Below are 16,973 nucleotides of genomic sequence, written 5' to 3' on the forward strand. Positions count from 1 at the left end.
AAACTAGCCCTTGAACTGACTGAAAAGGGGCATCGCTTACCTTCTCCCCCCACCCTTCCATAAATGCCATCCTCAACAAGACAAATGTCAGCTAATGCGCACGTTCAGTCAGGAGTCACAAAGTACTGTCCAGGAGTGCCCCTGCTTTGTTTTGCTTCTCCTCGCTAATGGCAATGACGATGGCGACATAAATCAATCGATCGGCCCTCTCTCTCCCTCCAGCAGCCGGAGAACTCGCAGCCATCTCCATATATAGCAGCAGCAGCCAGACCTCAGACCCTTTCTATTTATATTCCTGCTACGCTTCCTCCTCCTGACGTCTTTACTAAGTCCTTTCTTTTATGTGCGCGTTTCGTCTTTTTCTCCTCTTCTCCCCCTCCTCTTCCTCCAGCTTCTCGCTCCACTTATTCCAAATTCCCATAACCCTCGACGGCTTTTCCAGATCACAGACGGCGGTGTGAACCCAAGGGAGCAGTGTGTTTGGAGGCTTTCTATCCCCACAAACATTCAACAACAAACCTTTTTTTTTTGGAGGGGGGGAGGATTCACACCTGCATAGTCTTGCTCTCCTTTTGCTTTTTTTCCCCTTCGTGCCCCTCCCATCATTGCGACAGGTCTCCGAAGTTAACGCTCTAAAACAAATGTCACGAAGCAGCCCTGCTTGAGGAGAGGAGCTTTTAAAAGCTTTGGCCTCACTTTCTTCAATTTTCACCTCTCACCTCTAAACTCTGTTCTCATTTGTCTTCTTTTTTTCCTCTCATCTCTCTATCTCTTTTTAGATTCTTCTCCCTCCCTTCTCAGGGTCTTTTAAAGCAGCTCTTACATGCACTTTCTCGCTCCTCACATTGCCCGTATTTGGGCAAAGGAGAGCCCGAACGTTGAACTCTCTCTTTGTGCAAACTAAACAGCATTTTTTTTTACTCCCCCTTCTTCTCTCTCTCCTCGTGTCGCCACAGTTTCATAAACAGGGAAAGAGAGAAAGAGACGGAGAAGGAAGGAGTTGACTCTGATAAGAAATGAAAAAAAAGTACACTGTATAAAAAAAGAACATGTTTTTGTCATTCAGACAGAAATGCAGACTCAGATTTCTGCCCTAAACAATGTTTCTTTCTTTTTGTTCTGTCTTCTTTCTCTCCCCAGCCAGTGGGGTTTGTCAGCTTTGACAGCCGATCAGAGGCAGAGGCTGCTAAGAATGCCTTGAACGTAAGTGCCATGCCCTCACCGCTCGAGCACCGGCTCAGCGCAAAGCATGTTTCTTCTTCTTCTTCTTGTTCTTCTTCTTCTTTTGCAGCTCAAATGGATTTAATTGAGGGGAAGTACACACATTCCTTCATGACCCTTCAAATGCAAAAAACAAACAAACTGATGCAAGTATATGACGGCTAAGTCAAAAAAACACTGAGATGTTGTGCTATAATATTTTTTATCTTAATGATATCTGTCTGGACAAAATATATCCAGTTGCTATCAGCATGTGAAGGAAGTTTATAATATTGTTAATGGTCTTAGGTATAAAACTGAGCACAAGACATACCGTATCTTTGTTTGAGACTCTTATTTTCGTTTGCGAAAGGAAGTAGTTTGTTTTCTTTCTCTGTTGTGTTGACGGTTAATTATTTCCTGTCCACTGGCTGATAGCATACAGCTACAAAAATATTGAAGTGGACTCTACCGCCTTAAAATTTATTATTTGATAACATTTTATGGTGGAAAAACAAGATAAGTTACTAGCAAGAACCTTGAAAATATTGTGACAGCTATATGTGTTAGCCACTAACAATGCTAAGGTTGCTATTTGCGATTTCACATGCACACAAAACTGAAATTGATAAACATAAGTTGAACTGATGTTCTTTAAAGCAAAATTTCAGATTGTGAAGCCTTTTTTACTGCATACAAAGAAAAGCAGAGATGGTTGTTGACGGTAACGTTGTTTGTCCTGTTACGTTGATAAGGTAGCCTTGACCAGCTGATGGCACTATGTTCCAAAACATTGAGGAAACCTTCAACACTTTGAGCTTGGTGAACTTATTTAGCATTTTTGAAGAATGAAGAAATAGTGACAGAACAGAATAAAACATTTTGTGGGCAAGCTGATAATATAGTAAATGGCTAATAGCTTAGCTGCTAACGGCTAATGGCTTAGCTGCTAACCTCAGTAATATTAGTAGCTAAGGTTAGCAGCTAGCCATTTGCTACTGATAGTGCTTAAGTTAGCACTGAGATGGGTCAAATATAAACAGAATCAATACTTGTAGATTAAGAAGTTTTAACATTAGGGAAGTTTGAAGTTTATTTTTTATGACGCAAAAAGGTGCATTTCTATTAGTCTTGTTAAGATGCACCAATTTTTCTCAGTGTTTTCTTAGGGGAAAAATAGCTTTTTAACTTTTTTCTTTAATAATGACCGGGACACCGAGGAAGCCCTACCACTTTTAAATAATTTATTCAGCACTGTTTTAGGTACAAGTAAAAATTTACTAAGTTGCAGATAAAAAATCGGAATTGGCTGATTTTCATCCTTACTGGCTGTGACTGATCAGCGGGTCAGAAACTCAAAAGTGCAGACTTTTTTTCTGATTGTTGAATGCACTGTGCATGCTGCAAGAAATAAATCACAGACAAGCACACTCTTGAGCACATTACTGGATGATGTGACTCCATTTTGAATGCTGTTTTAATGCCCTGTTGCATTAAAGTACCAGAAACCAGAATCGACCAAAACTTTACAAAAATTGGAGATTGGCCACAAAATTCTGATCTCTGTATCTTCACCTGAAAAGCACCTGACAAGCTTTATAAAAAATAATAATACAGTTCCTTACAAAACTGATATTGCATGAAATATATGGTGCTAAAGATACATTACGATGCATTCCTACTATAGAAGATCTGAAGGTTTTCTGTTTATGGAAATAAAGCCGCCTCTTTGAGCTTTGCCTGTGAATGGTCCAAGTTTTGGAGAAAATTAAGTCTTCTTATGTGTGTAAATAGAGGATATTGATCTAGGGTTTAATTTTAATCTCCCTTATTTCAGGCTGTAGCTCAGGAGAAGCTTTGGTGAGGCAGGCTCAAATATTTATATAAAAAAAAAACAACAGAGCCTATATTCACAGAGTTTTTATCCAGTTTTGTAAAAACCAAGGCAGTAATGAACTCCAGCTTTCACAACCTTTACTTTCCTATTGTTATTTATATATTTAGTAGATTTGTTGATTTCTTCGTGACGGAAAAAGATCACTTTTATCTCCGTAACTGAAGTGGGACTGTGACAGCAGAGTGTGCTTGCCTTTCAGATGTTAGAAGTGTTGGTGCGCATCAAAGACGGAGCAGAAAGGAAGAAAGGAGAAAAATTATCATCTTATTATGAGCCAACAGCAACTCACAATGTTTCTGGTGAATCTCTAAGTGGGAATAAAAATTGTTTTATTTTTTTTTTTTTTGGAGGCAGAGTTACGTTCCCGAGAGGTCATATGGAGATAAGTTTTCTTTTTTTTTTTTTGAAAACATCTATCTGCATATTTAGATATGCGGAAGAGTGAGAAACCTCCAGAGAAAGTGAGGGATTTGTTTCCTATCAGGAGCTATGTTTTATTTCCTCTAAATTACAAAAAAACATTAACATTAACCAAAGATGGTGGTTGAGAAGAAGGAGCTAAGAAGCTCTTCAAGGTGGATACGCAGCTCGGTTCAAACGCTGGAGAACTGGGGCCCCCTCATTATAACTTTGCAGCTTATTACACCTTTGCAGCTACTACCGGTAGAAGCTGCGAGCCGCCCTGAGCCAAGGCAATCCCAGTTAATTCCTCCCTCTTTCATGAGAAGAGCCTTCACTCGCTTGTTGCAGCTCAGCTTTGCCCGAGCCTGCAGGGACGAGATGAGAAGCCCATCCCCGGCAACTCCTTGCTCTTTTGCTGCAGAGAACTTCGCACCTCGACTGCTTTTCCTGCACAGCTGATTTGACCTCTGCTGCTTCTCTGCGTCTCATGCAGGCAAATGAATATGGTTAATTTGATGACATTTACCGTGGCCTCTAAAATGTCCTGCCGTTTGGTCGCTTGCGAAGCAAAGTGAACACGCATCCGCTGTGATTCGGATGAGGAGGATCTCGGATTGTGCCACATTCCTTGTGTTTTCTCAAGCACAAGTAACTGAGGGGAAATGATTTGGCCAACTGGTCATGTGGCGTTAAAAACACCCTTTATATTTGATTTGTCATGAGCGGTGGTATGTCAGAAGGGCTTTAGCAGTGGCATGTCAAGCATTTGCCAAAACTTGTGGCTCCTTTTAAGCTTTAGCACCGACTGTGTCATGACAAATGAGGCATCTGATGTCGTGATATTAAATTACAGTTCCAGGGTTCAGTAGGAAACGTTCTGAGGTTTCTCGTGGCTTATCTGCCTGACTTTTAAATGACACCGTGTGTTAGCCAGGATTGTGTCATCGGGCTTGGATTATAAATTTCTCAATAATCCACAGTGAGCAGCTTACATCAGACATCACATTCCAAGCTGCGTTTTAAGCTAATTTGCATGAGTTTATGTATATAATTATACTATAGAACAAACATAATCTCAAAGAAGTTTACAGGACCAACAGGTTAAAGTTACATCCAATAATATAGACTGAAATTGGGTCCAAATACAGTTTGGGCCAATCAAATTCTTTCAAATGTAGTTCAGCAACCAATACATTTGCAGCAATCTGTCATTTTGATCAAGTATATGGTGACAGACAGTGGAGTGAAATCCGTCCATTTTTAACAGAAAGAAACCTCTGTATAGAACCCAGGTCATTACAAACAGCTGTAAGAGGTCAGAGGTTAAGAGTTGAGGGATGAGCTACAAAATAAACAGAGGTTCTGGTTCAGGGCTGCCTTCTGTGGAAGAGAAAAATAAAGAGAACATGGCGTTACTTATAATGACAAGTCCAGCACTGGATTAGTCTGGGAACGAGACACAGAAGCACTGAATCACTAGAACTTTCTATTAAAAAGGAAAACAAATTTAAAATCAGCTACGGCTTTGGCAATGAGTTCATCCGAGAAGGCCACACTTCCTTACACAGAAGCACTGAGCCAAATGGAGCTAAAAACGACTGAAAGCAGCTAAAATCTGAATCCCCGAGCCAAGAGTGCTCTCTATGTAATAATTAAAAAATAATGCTGGGTAGTCGGTGATTTATTGAGAGAGACATATTTTAAGCTGCATATTTTCTTGTGAAATTCTTTAAAGTATCAACAAAAAACAAAAAACAAAAAAAAGCAGTAGACTGTGACAATTCCAGGAACCAGAGTCTGGAAAATGTGTAAACAACACATTATAATTTGCAATTTTTTTTCTGTTGCTGTCTGTATTGTTCTGATTTATTACTGCACTAAATACTAGTCAGCAAAGTTTTTTTTTTTTTGTCTTGTAATCCCCTCCCCAATTATCACATAACAACCTGAGTGCCAAGCAAAATAATTTAAGCGCCCTGTTTTGAAGGGTGGTTGTGAAAGCAATGTAATCCTGCTCTTAACATCATTAGGAATCATTATGTGGTGAGCCCAAATCTCTCCCAACAAGGTTGCTGTGAGCAACCTTCGGGGAAACAAAAAGGTGTTCGAGAACTTCGTAAACAGCCTGTCGGCGCTTGCAAAACAACCGGAATGCGGCAAAGGTTCAAATTTGTAAGCTAACTCACGCAGACTTTAACATTTTTTGCAAGAAAACCGTCGTCTGCCGTTGCACCCTCTGCTAAATCAAGGTGAGATGTGCTGCAAGCGCTTGGAGAAAACTTTGGACTAGTTTTCAAAGACAAGTTAGATTTTCCAAAATTTCCCTTTTCATTTCTGTGTCTAGTTTTGATGTCCTCAAAATCTGATAGGTTTGTAGAGCTCTTACAAGTTAGAGTGGACAAATATTGTCTAGACAAGATGAGGGACTCTTATGACAACTGAGTATGAAGGTGATTCGCCAAAGTATTAGCTTCAGGGTGCGCTCACTTACGTAGCTAGGTTAATGCTACATTTTGCTTGCTTTTTGTTTGAATTGTACACGGTACATTTCACTTACCATTTGGAAAAAAGATCAGAAATTATTTACCATGGCTTTGTTTTATTCATACATTGAAAACAGGCATTTTAAAGGGGTGTATGCACTGTACTTTTCCTGATAGCAACTGGATAACGTTCCATTAGATAGACTTCAACAGGAAAGCCATTTTGACACCTTGGCTTGGGGGTAATGTCTCGTTTTCAGCCCTTATGCGCAGCAGACTGACAGCTCACATTTTGATGCTAATTTTTGCCACTTTTGAAACCGATGGCACAACGTCTCGCTTTTGCAGCTTTAAACCATACATCAGTCGGCCATGTCTAATGAAATACTAGAATGGATAATGCCTAACCATCACTCTTAAACATTTTCCAACTCACAAATTAAATATGCAGCCACAATAAATGGAACATTGACCAACATATTTGATGATTTTAGCAACGTCTGTTACTGGTTTTCACAACTGGTGGCTACATGATGTGTTTACAATGGGTTTTTTTTATGTTTTCACAATGCACTTAGAACTGGCATGTGTTCTTGAAATGCGCTTTACAAATAAACTTAATTGACAGATTTCTATTTTTTATTTTTAAAGCTTTGTCAAAATGCTGAAACAGTTTGCACAGTTCAACGATCCTTTCTGCTGCGTTACCGAAACAAAGATCGTCCCTAACGCATCTTTCCGGTTGATCTCAGGGTGTCCGTTTTGATCCGGAGATCCCCCAAACTCTGCGGCTGGAGTTCGCCAAGGCCAACACCAAGATGGCTAAAAACAAGCTGGTCGGCACGCCCAACCCCCCTCCCTCCCAGCAGAGCCCCGGCCCTCAGTTCATTAGCAGAGATCCATGTAAGTGCTCCGATCACTCATCTGCCTGTCCTTGAGTATGTCTTACTTTGTGCTGCTGCTTCCTTTGGCTGAGCTCGACTGGGCAGCTGTTTCCCTTTAGGACTCTTTTTTTTTTTTTTTTTTTTTTTTTAATCAGACATATTTATGTGCTCTGTTTGAAACTATATAGAATGCTGTGCCTGTTTTTCTCTTTCTCCAACAGAACATTTGGTTTGGTTTGGTTTTAACAAAAATGTAACTAAAAAGTAAATAAAATCCCTTCATGCAAAAGATTGATCCTCTCATAGATTAAGTATTTATTAACCATGCATGTTCATTGTTAACTGTTGGACCTGAAAGTACCAGGTGTGTTTGGAATGTGTTCCTGCAGTTCCCAGTCGGTTAAACATTTTTCCGAGAGGTTAAAGGGTTTTGCAGGAATTATTCATTGATAGTTAAACATAGACCAGCTGTAATAGTGCATTCTTCCTGAATGACCAAACCGCTCTTATCTTGGATCTTTTCTTTGCCAGAGAAGGGGGTGTTACTGGTTGCCTCAGAGGAAAATGGACGGAAACCATTAATGAAACCATGACGTAATCACCAGGAGAGAAATTTCATACGCTTCCCGATAAGAGTTGTTTTAATCAGCCATTTTTTTTCTGATCATTCTTTGATAGAGAAGTAACAGATAAATGCTCCTTAAAATTATGTTTGTCTGATGGTTCTCCAATGAGTTACCCCACGTTGTCTGATTTTTACGTTTTTAAGTGTCCACTCCCTGCACACCACACAGCACTGTTTCCTCACTCGTGCACCTTTTTTTCACAGTCACCTTGCACTCAGCTTTACGAGTAAATTATGTCTGAGGTGGTTTCCTCTCATTTGCAATTTCTGCTAGCTACTGTTGCCCCGCCTGTAAAGCTTTTTGTTCTCATATGTGTCCAATTTAGAGTCTAAAAGGTGCCTGATTTACCCCTGCAGACCTTAGTAATTTGTGGAATAACAGGTCTTCGTGTTCAAACAAGGGTATACAGTAGTATTTGCTGATAACCATCAATTTTGCTAGCTTAAATGACAGTTATTAGATTTGTTGCTTAAACTAATCAAGTTAATGCTAACTCTATAAGCTTTGCTAAAGGTACATTTGAGTCCAGGAAATAATTACAAATACTACTTTATGGTGTGCCAACTTTGGTAAAGATATCTAAAAAGCCTTAAAATATATATATATTTTTATATCAAATAGCACCAACTAACACAGAAAACCTTTAGAAAACAAAATCAACCTTTAATTTATGTGTGTTTGTTCAATGGGAGGTGGGAAGGAAACACATTAAGAAAAAAATTATTCACAGAAATACTGGCACCACAACCAGTGGCACAGCTACAATGTTCTTTAAAATTTATGCATGCGTGCCTTTTTAGGTCAATCACAGTTTCATGGACCTTTTTGGATTTTTGTTTCAATGGGGTAAAGATATGATGTTGTACTTTTATCTTAACCTCTCTTCAAAATGGGAAAGACAAGAGTACATGCCATTCCCCATAGGAAAATATAAATATACGGCAGACCCCTGATATTTGGGTTGGCTGAAGGCCACAGCCACCAGCGAATATGTAAAATCTGCAAATCTTTGAGATTTTCTCAAAAAGCTTATAGCCGCCGATTTTAATTGTTCAAATATGCATTGATATGCACAGAGCAAACTGTCTGATACCGAATCGAATCATTTGGAGATGCATTCCACAGAAAAATTTACAAATACTGAATTACAAATAGGCAATGAGTCACTGTAGATCTTCAATAATCAGGCATTGACTATAAGAAAGTATTTGATCAACTTAACTTGCATAAATCTACAGTCAGAGCAATTATAAAAACTGGATGTGCTGTATGTTTAAATGTGACATTACATGCTGTTGAATATTGTGATGAAAGTAATAAACTATGTAAAAGTAATTGGCAATACTCCTAATGCTTCAATTCAGATCGCCTTGACATCTTTACTTTTTTTTTTATGCTCCCAAAACAGTTATCAGGTTTTCTGGTGCTAACAAAGTCATTGTCTAGTGTGGGCTTATCATAAAACAAACAAACAAACAAAAAACAGGATTTGAGGGAGAACCTAAAGATACAAAAACAAAATTTCCATGAGATTTCCTCATTTAGAAAGTCTGTGGTTACCTGGCTGCCTGAAACTGACCAAAAAATCCAACATGGCTGCCTCAAGCATAAATGTACCAAGCTTTGTTTTATTTTTTGAATTTTGAACCTAATAAATTCTTTTGCACCCGTAACACTGTACATCATTTACTAGAGTGCAAAAGCATATAGAAGTGCATGAGCAATGAGCTTGGATTGCTAGTTAAAGTCAACCTTATTACTGAGGAAAACAATGAGAAAACTTGAATGGTTTTTACAGTTATAGCTAGAACGAAGTAAAATTGCGTGGATCATCGTTCCTAGATCTGACCTTTGATTGTGGAGGCTTATGGAAAATGGCAGCGATGCTTTGGAACTGGGCTCTGATTGATCACGCTTTGTTTCATTGCACATTTCCCCACAGTTAGTCTTTTTTTATTCAAACAGCAGTGTGTGTACACATGCCAATGCCAGCTACTCCAACACAAGAAGGAATCCAAAGCTTTACAGGCTCGCAGTTCATGTTTTAAGTTGTTAAGCTTTCGCTAAACAGCACTGGGACAAATGTATGACGTTTGGACTCATTGAGTGTTTAAGGTAATGAAATAAGAGGAATCGACTTCACAAACTGAAAAACTCCCCCTAGTGCGCACCTCCACAATCACCACCATCACCACCAACACCTCCACCCTGTCTCTCTATCCACCCACCCACTCATCCACGTTACCACTTTCCTCACGCCACTCCTCCTCTTCTTCTTTCCACAGATGAGCTCACAGTGCCTGCTCTATATCCCAGCAGCCCAGATGTGTGGGCGTCATACCCGCTGTACCCGGCAGAGCTGTCGCCGGCCCTTCCGCCCGCTTTCACCTATCCCTCCTCGCTCCACGCTCAGGTAATCTGGAAATCCCATCCCAAACGTTTCCTGTCACCGTCATCACCGCCGCCGCCACTGCTCCCTCACCTACCGCTGAGCCCGCAAAAAACACTTTTTTTAATTCAGGAACATATATAAAATAAAAATAAATCCTTAATTATGAAATGTTTTAAAAGGTTCAAAAAGCCACACATACGACTGGAGAGAATACATACGATTCTTGTGAAAAAGCCAAAAATCCGTTTTTTCATTTATGTTTGCGTCATTATTTTTTTCACCTTAATCCCCCTCTTTAATTAAACCCTGTTTGGTTCAGTTCATCAAGGCCTTGAAATCCACTCAGCTCAAACTGTGAGCTCACACGAGAGTTTTAATATCGATCTTTTGAAATTCTTCTCATGAATCCTGTTGGGTTCAGGCTGACCCACTAACACAACCTCAGTGTCAGACTGGTCTGCGGGCTCGATCTGATCTCTTAGCATTTGAAGTATTGCTTGAAATGTTTTAATTGGGTCATGCAGTGTTGTTCAAATCTGCTAGAGAGGGCATATAGCATATATTTCCATTCATAATGCGGACACTTGTGTCTTTTAGGCGTAACGCCCTGCCCACCTTGAGAAAGACACTCGCAGAAGCTCAGATGAAGTCAGAATTTAAAATGAGCCCACGCTGAATCTGCCTAGCTGGCGTTTTTCCATATGCGTGTCATGGATGTGCACACATGCTGACACAAAGAGAATCTGGCTCTGTGATTTCAGTAGGGGGTTGTGGTCAGTGATAGGCTTGTTAGAGCTTCCTCTGACCAGGGGTAGGTGCTGATATAAAGCCAGAAAGGGCAGGGCAGGCTCACACACACACACACACACACACACACACACACGCACCGGGCAGAAGAATCAAATATAAATCATGTTAACAGGAGCTCACCTTCCTGGCTCCACAGCTAATCAGCTGATGTCATCAGGGTTATTGGATGCTAAGAGGTGTTTTTAGGCCGGATGAAGTCAGCAACCCAGCTGGAGCAAAAGTAGCTACAAAAAGCAGGACAATGAATCCTGACGTGAAATAAAATCAGGTGGGTGTGTATCATCAAGTTACAGTATGTGAAGAAGCATTTACCTTCTTACAGATTTATTTTTGGCTTTTTTCGTTTCGTCACATTTAAATGTTTCAGATCATTAAACAAGTTTTATTGTAAGGAGATAACCTGAGTAAATAACAAAAGTTGTTTTTAGAGTATTTTCTCATTTATTAACGGAAAGATGCCATGCAGAGCAGCATGGCCTTGCAGTAGGTGAAAAGGTAATTGCCCCTTAAGCCTAATAACTAGGCGTGCCTCCCCTGGCGGCATCCGCAGCAACAGACTCTCTGCGTCTGTGCAGAGGCTGGCTTGCTGAAATCAGCTCTCTCTCCTGTGTCAGATAAGACACTCGCCTTCTCAAAAGGCTCCACTTTCTTTTCTTGTTACTCTTAGAATATTTTCCCCATCAGTCAATTTTCGGCACAGGTGAGACACGGGCCTTTGTGCTCCTTTTGGCCAGCGGTGGTTTTGGCTTCAGGACTCTCACATGGAGAATCCTGAAGCCTCCATGTGAGAGGCTCTCTTTCTTATAATTCTTATCATTCATTCTCTCTTTCTTATAATTAAACCTTGAACCCTGGCCTCGGCTGAAACAAAGAGTGCTTCAGATGTGGTTCTGGGTTATTCCTTAACCTCCTTGATGAGTCGCTGAGGTTCTCTTGAAGTAATTTTTTTTTGTCCACCAGCCACGTCTCAGAGGGTTTATCTCTGTCTTTTTTTTTCTACATTTATGGATAGTTTATCCTACTTCATGCTATCAGACAGGTTCTGTTTAAGCAATCAGAATTAGGTGTGGCTGGTGAAATTGAACTCAGCTTTACAAACAATTGGTTAGTCAAAATTGCGTTTACACATATTACCAGGTTCCCCATTGCAAATGAAATAAAAAAAAAAAAACTTTGTACACATATCAATTGTAAAATTACTTCATGACAAACAGTTGGAAGCTTTTCATACAATAATAACTGGTGTTAATTTTAATTGAAGTTAATTTCGGGACTATGCGTTAATGCGAGATTGTGTGTGTGTGTTTAGATTCGTTGGCTCCCACCTGCAGATGGAACTCCTCAGGGATGGAAGTCCAGACAGTTCTGCTGAAGTATGTGTAAGTAGCAGCATTCGTACACATTGTCTGACCCTGCGTTACCCTGGTGCGGTGAAGAAATGTACATTGTAACGAGCTCTTACAGTAAATGTTATGACACTTTGTTTAAACAGGTGGTGAAACATTCCTAAACAGACATGAGGAATTTCTCAGAATGTTACTACAACTCAGTTTTTTTTTGTTGTTTTTTTTTTTGTATTTTTGCACTTTGACCTCAGATGAAAAATGTCCATCCTGCCAACTCCCAAAACTAACCGGCTAATTGGTCTCGTATCTGCTGGTTGACTTCAAACACAAACACGCGAGTCGCCAGCAGAGAACACGGGAGTGTAACGCCCGGTGGGTCAGTCAAACCTCAGCCACTCCTCACGCATCATCACCAGAGATGAAAGGCGCAATCTGAAGGGGAACTCCATTATTTTCACACACACACACACACACGCACACACACACAAACACACACACACACTCCTCATTGCCTCTCTCTCTCTCTCTCTCGCTCAGGTCACATGGTTACACAGGGTCGACTCTTCTCATTGATGTTACGGTTGATCTCGGGCATCAAAAGCAGCGAGTCAAACAGAATTTGCAATGAGAGTGTCCGCGCTGATGGTTTGATTAAGCAGACCGAAAAGGGATCAGCAAATATGACTAAAATGCTAATAGACTCTGCTTTGATTGGGAGCATAACTACAGACTGCCTGTGAAAGTCACTTAGTACCTTTACTCAAGTGCTCTGCTTGAGTTGGACTGAATGCGTTCAGAAGGGGGTTTTACACGTTTGTGTTGTGTTGCAGCTCCACTTGGTGAAAATAGCAAACATTGTTTCCCCCCCTCCCCTTCACTTTTTCCTCTCCAGAGTGATGGTTGTTATAGTTTAGTTGCTTTTTACCCATTCACAGATAATCAAACAGAACGGGGAATTTCCAACTTCAGTCTGTGTTTGGTAGATTTGAAAAAAAGTTAATGACTAAGAAGGAATCTGTGAGAAATGTTGAATTATCAAGTTGGTGGTCCTGGCTTTCTTCTCCCTGTTTAGATGAGTTCCTTGGGAATCTTGAAGTATTCTTATCACAGGTGCACCGAGACATCGACTGGATGAGGATTGGATGATTTTTAGCTCGATTGACCCTGACCGCTGACGGCCTGTTTCGAAACAGAAGAATCAGATCTCTTAACAACACCAGGTTGGGCTGACAACACTCTTTGGTGTGTAAGTGTTTACTGAGTAAAGAAGCCTCAAAGTTTTTATGAAACGGGCAATATGGAGTCAAAATTATGTCACAGTATTTCAAAAGGAAATTTTCTGTGACGATTTAAAATAGCAAAAAGAAAAAAGAATGAGCCTGTTAATGTGAAGCTTTAAAACTAATAGGACTTAAAAGATTTATGAAATCAAAAAATCAAAAACTTATTTAACTTGTAGCTGATATAGCAGAGGTGTTGTTGGGTTCCAGTAATTGGATAACATAACTTCAAGGTCAAAATAAATTATTCCTTCTGATACAACTTGAATCGTATTGATACAACTTGAATCGTATTGATACAACTTGAATCGTATTGATACAACTTGAATCGTATTGATATAACTGCTGAACAGAGAGGTTACGCAGGATCTAAAAGATCTCATTGTGCCAAGGTGTCAGTCCTGAGAAGGGTGTATAAAAGTTCATGGATGTACCACAGCACTGTGAAAACAGCCACTACAAAGTGAACGAAATTGGTCAACAGCGATGATTCAAAAACAAAATTCCTCTAAACAGAATGAAGAGATGGGACGGAAACTAGTCGGGGAGGCTGCCAAGAAGTCGATACAAACACTGCTACAGAAATTTAACACCAGCTTTGGCTGTGTGCTTCCTGTGACAAAAACTTCCTGTATTTTCCACATGTCTTAAATGACCCCTCCTCCCTATTTTAATAGTTAAAATACCAAATATAACTTGTTTACCGGGGTGTGCATGTGACACCTTTTTCTTAGTTTCTCTCCAGGATGGAAAAGACAAGAAGAGTACATCCCATTTCTCAAAGAAAAACATTCATATTAGTTTGAATATGCATTTCCCTATTATTAATGTCAATCTGTTCGCCTAGCTTATCTCCTTTCTGTTGTTTTTGATTTGATTGCAGTGCACAAAGGACATTTATTCATAATCCACTGGTTATTCGTCAGTGCTATATGTATGGAGTATTTTTGCTAGCAGCTGATCCGGAGATGTTGTTGCAACATTGGCATGCCCAGTGTAAGGGCATTTAAAATTTATTTCACCTCTGTGTGAGGGAAAGATTACCATGCCCACAATATGGCTGCAATAACCATAATAAACACCGAATTTTGTTGCGACCAAACAGCAGATATTAGGACTTATTCGTCACTTTATCAAACCCTGTCAGGATGAAATACATTTTTTAATTTAGAACCTCACGTTGGCGTTTCCGAGTCTAACAAACTACTCTTTGGAGAATTATAAAAGGGGACTGAGGAGATATAGAGAGACGGCGGACGTGATCCGAATGGTCGTAAACGCTGCGCACGCTCCGTCAAGCGCTTCGGTAGTCGGGAGCTGCTGGGAGCTCCGTTTTTACGAGTCTTTATTAAAAACGTTTATCGTGGGGCTTTATTTAAAGTAGATTACATCCAAATTAGTTTAGTGGATCGGTGCGTGGTTCTAGGAGCATTTCCAACAAGTGCTTAGATAAGTCAGCTGCATCGGCCGCATCCGCACTCTACTTTTGTGTTTGCAGGAAAAGAAGGAAAAAAAAAAGAAAAGAAAAGAAAACAAGAAACCAGAAAGCAAAACACTGCAAATCCCCCCAGATAGTTTGTGTATATGTGTGTACGCACACGGCGCCAGTCTCTCTGTCACCTCCCTCCAGTGTCTCGAGACAGGAAGAGACATGTTCTCCTTGGTACCCCCCCTTGGGGAGTCGATGGGAGGTGGCAGGAGTAAGGAGGCTAACATTCATCAAGCTGTTGATTGGTGCTAGTCTCCCCTGTCTCCCTCTTACCCTTTTTTTTTCTTCATCTGTTTATTTCTAAGAGCTTTAAAGATGTTGCCTAAAGAATAAAAGCTTTTGTGGTGTTTTGGATTTAATCTCCATTGAGGGAAGGGAGTGGAAAAGGGAGGGGCTTGGAGGAAATAATTACTCCTATCGAACCGGGAGGAAGTCGTTTGACCAGTCACTCTGCCCCAGTGGATATTAACCCCGTCGGTGAATCAACTTCCCTACATCCGGCCTGCAGAGGAGGGTGATGGAGAGCCAGCATATCCAGTCAAGATTATTGTGATAATTGCAAACATTTGCTGCAGAAACATTTGCCGGGCAGCAACCCCGACTGTGAAGCATGGAGGAGAAACACATATTCAGATTATGAGATAAGGACTTCGTTTGTCTTTTGTTTGTGCTGCTGGATTTTTATTCAGGTTCTAGATCTACAGCGTCCGTCATACTAATGGGCACCCCTGGTATATATATAATATGTACATGAACCATTTAAATCTGTGATTTCCTAGAATCCACCACCAGTTTTTTTTTTTTGTTTTTTTTTTTAATCAAAAATGTCCTGGTAGTTACCAAAACCTTTGAAAGAGAAAGAAGCTAGTGATACCACAGATCCTCCACCCTACTTACCTGGGGGTATGAGGAGCTTTTTGACACCTTTTATAATGTTTCCTACCAAATGCAACTGGAATGTTTGTTAGCATAAAGTTAATTATTAGGGTGATATGACTAAAACACATAACTCTAGGAAAAATCCCCCACATGACAGTGTGTAAGGATTCTGAAGATTTTGTTATCCTAAGATACTTTTCCTTTCTTCAGTTCTCTAATTATGAACTTTTAAGGTAGTTTTTCCTCCCTTACCATTCTCCTCACTGTTTGTGAAGTATATATATAAACTTTGACCCTCGCCCTGCCTCGTTTGTCACCATTACAGTTGTTTTAAACATTTTATTTTTCACAGACTGTGACATGTTTAAGTTTAGGATCGCCGCAATTTCTATGCAGTAATTACATAATTGCCTAACTTTAATGTTTAATGGCATGATTGCCTGACTTTCCCAATTTGAAGACCGGTTCGTAAAAAAGGGGCTTCTGTGTCATTTCGTGTATATAGCACATGAATACAAATTAAATAATCTCATACTCTTGATTAAGTTTTAAAAGCAATGCAGAAAATTACAGCAATTTTTTGGGTTGCAATTTTCTTCTCAACGCACAATTTTTCTCAGACTGAATGTTTGTTGTCAGAATCAAGGCAAGATTTTTTATTTTTTTGTATTTATAATGTAATCTTCGGTGAAATTCTTCTAAGGCTTTTGACACATCCTTAAAAGAGGTGCCAATAACTGCTCAGCTAGAGGGAAACAACAATTATGTCCTTTGCAACACAAAGCCATTGTCCCGAAGCAGCAGGCAGAATCTGTTTTTTTTGTTTTTTTTCCTTTAAACCCCAGAGACGTCAGATCTTTGAAACTTCTTTCCACTAAGGAAAGAAATAGAGAGAAAATTCCCTGGAAACAAACTAGCTTTTTTTTTTTTTCCACTAGCATTGTATCAAAGTGGCGATTGAAATTGCAGATAAGTGCTTTTTAATGGAGATTCATTCGATTTTTTTCCCCCCTTCACTTTGTTTAAATTTTAAATTTACCCTGACAGAACATTTTGTCTGGGTAAATCCCCCCAAAAAAATTGGACAAAGGCTAGAATGATCATTCTAAAGCTGGATGGTTTGTGGACTATTTTACACACATAGTAAACAACACGTGTAATTAATACATCCACGGTCGTCGCGTTGTCATGCTGGAGCCGAATGAGGCTTATATTTTTACCACCGGAGAGCTCGTTGTTTAGTTAACCTTCCTGCTCGGTTTGTCCCTGATATGTTGCAGCTTTG

At 39.9% G+C, this 16,973-nt stretch overlaps 1 protein-coding gene across 4 annotated transcripts in view; it reads left to right on the top strand.

Moving 5' to 3' along the window:
• The window catches only part of rbpms (RNA binding protein, mRNA processing factor), a 43,167-nt gene that overhangs the window by 20,942 nt on the left and 5,252 nt on the right, over positions 1-16,973 (top strand). The window contains exons 4-7 of one of the 4 annotated variants that reach the window (XR_015766273.1): positions 1,141-1,203; positions 6,735-6,885; positions 9,778-9,905; positions 12,004-12,073. Coding sequence is in view for 1 of the 4 variants with exons in the window: in XM_088016260.1 (XP_087872386.1) it covers positions 1,141-1,203; positions 6,735-6,885; positions 9,778-9,905; positions 12,004-12,066 (405 nt within the window). In the remaining 3 variants the exon portion in view is untranslated. The remainder of the gene's footprint in view (positions 1-1,140; positions 1,204-6,734; positions 6,886-9,777; positions 9,906-12,003; positions 12,074-16,973) is intronic. The other 3 variants (XM_088016260.1, XR_015766274.1, XR_015766275.1) reach the window with 3 other exon arrangements.

This window comes from Poecilia mexicana, unplaced genomic scaffold, assembly GCF_051168715.1.
Source record: "Poecilia mexicana isolate PSO_F unplaced genomic scaffold, ASM5116871v1 scaffold_18, whole genome shotgun sequence".
Taxonomy (NCBI): Eukaryota; Metazoa; Chordata; class Actinopteri; order Cyprinodontiformes; family Poeciliidae; genus Poecilia; species Poecilia mexicana.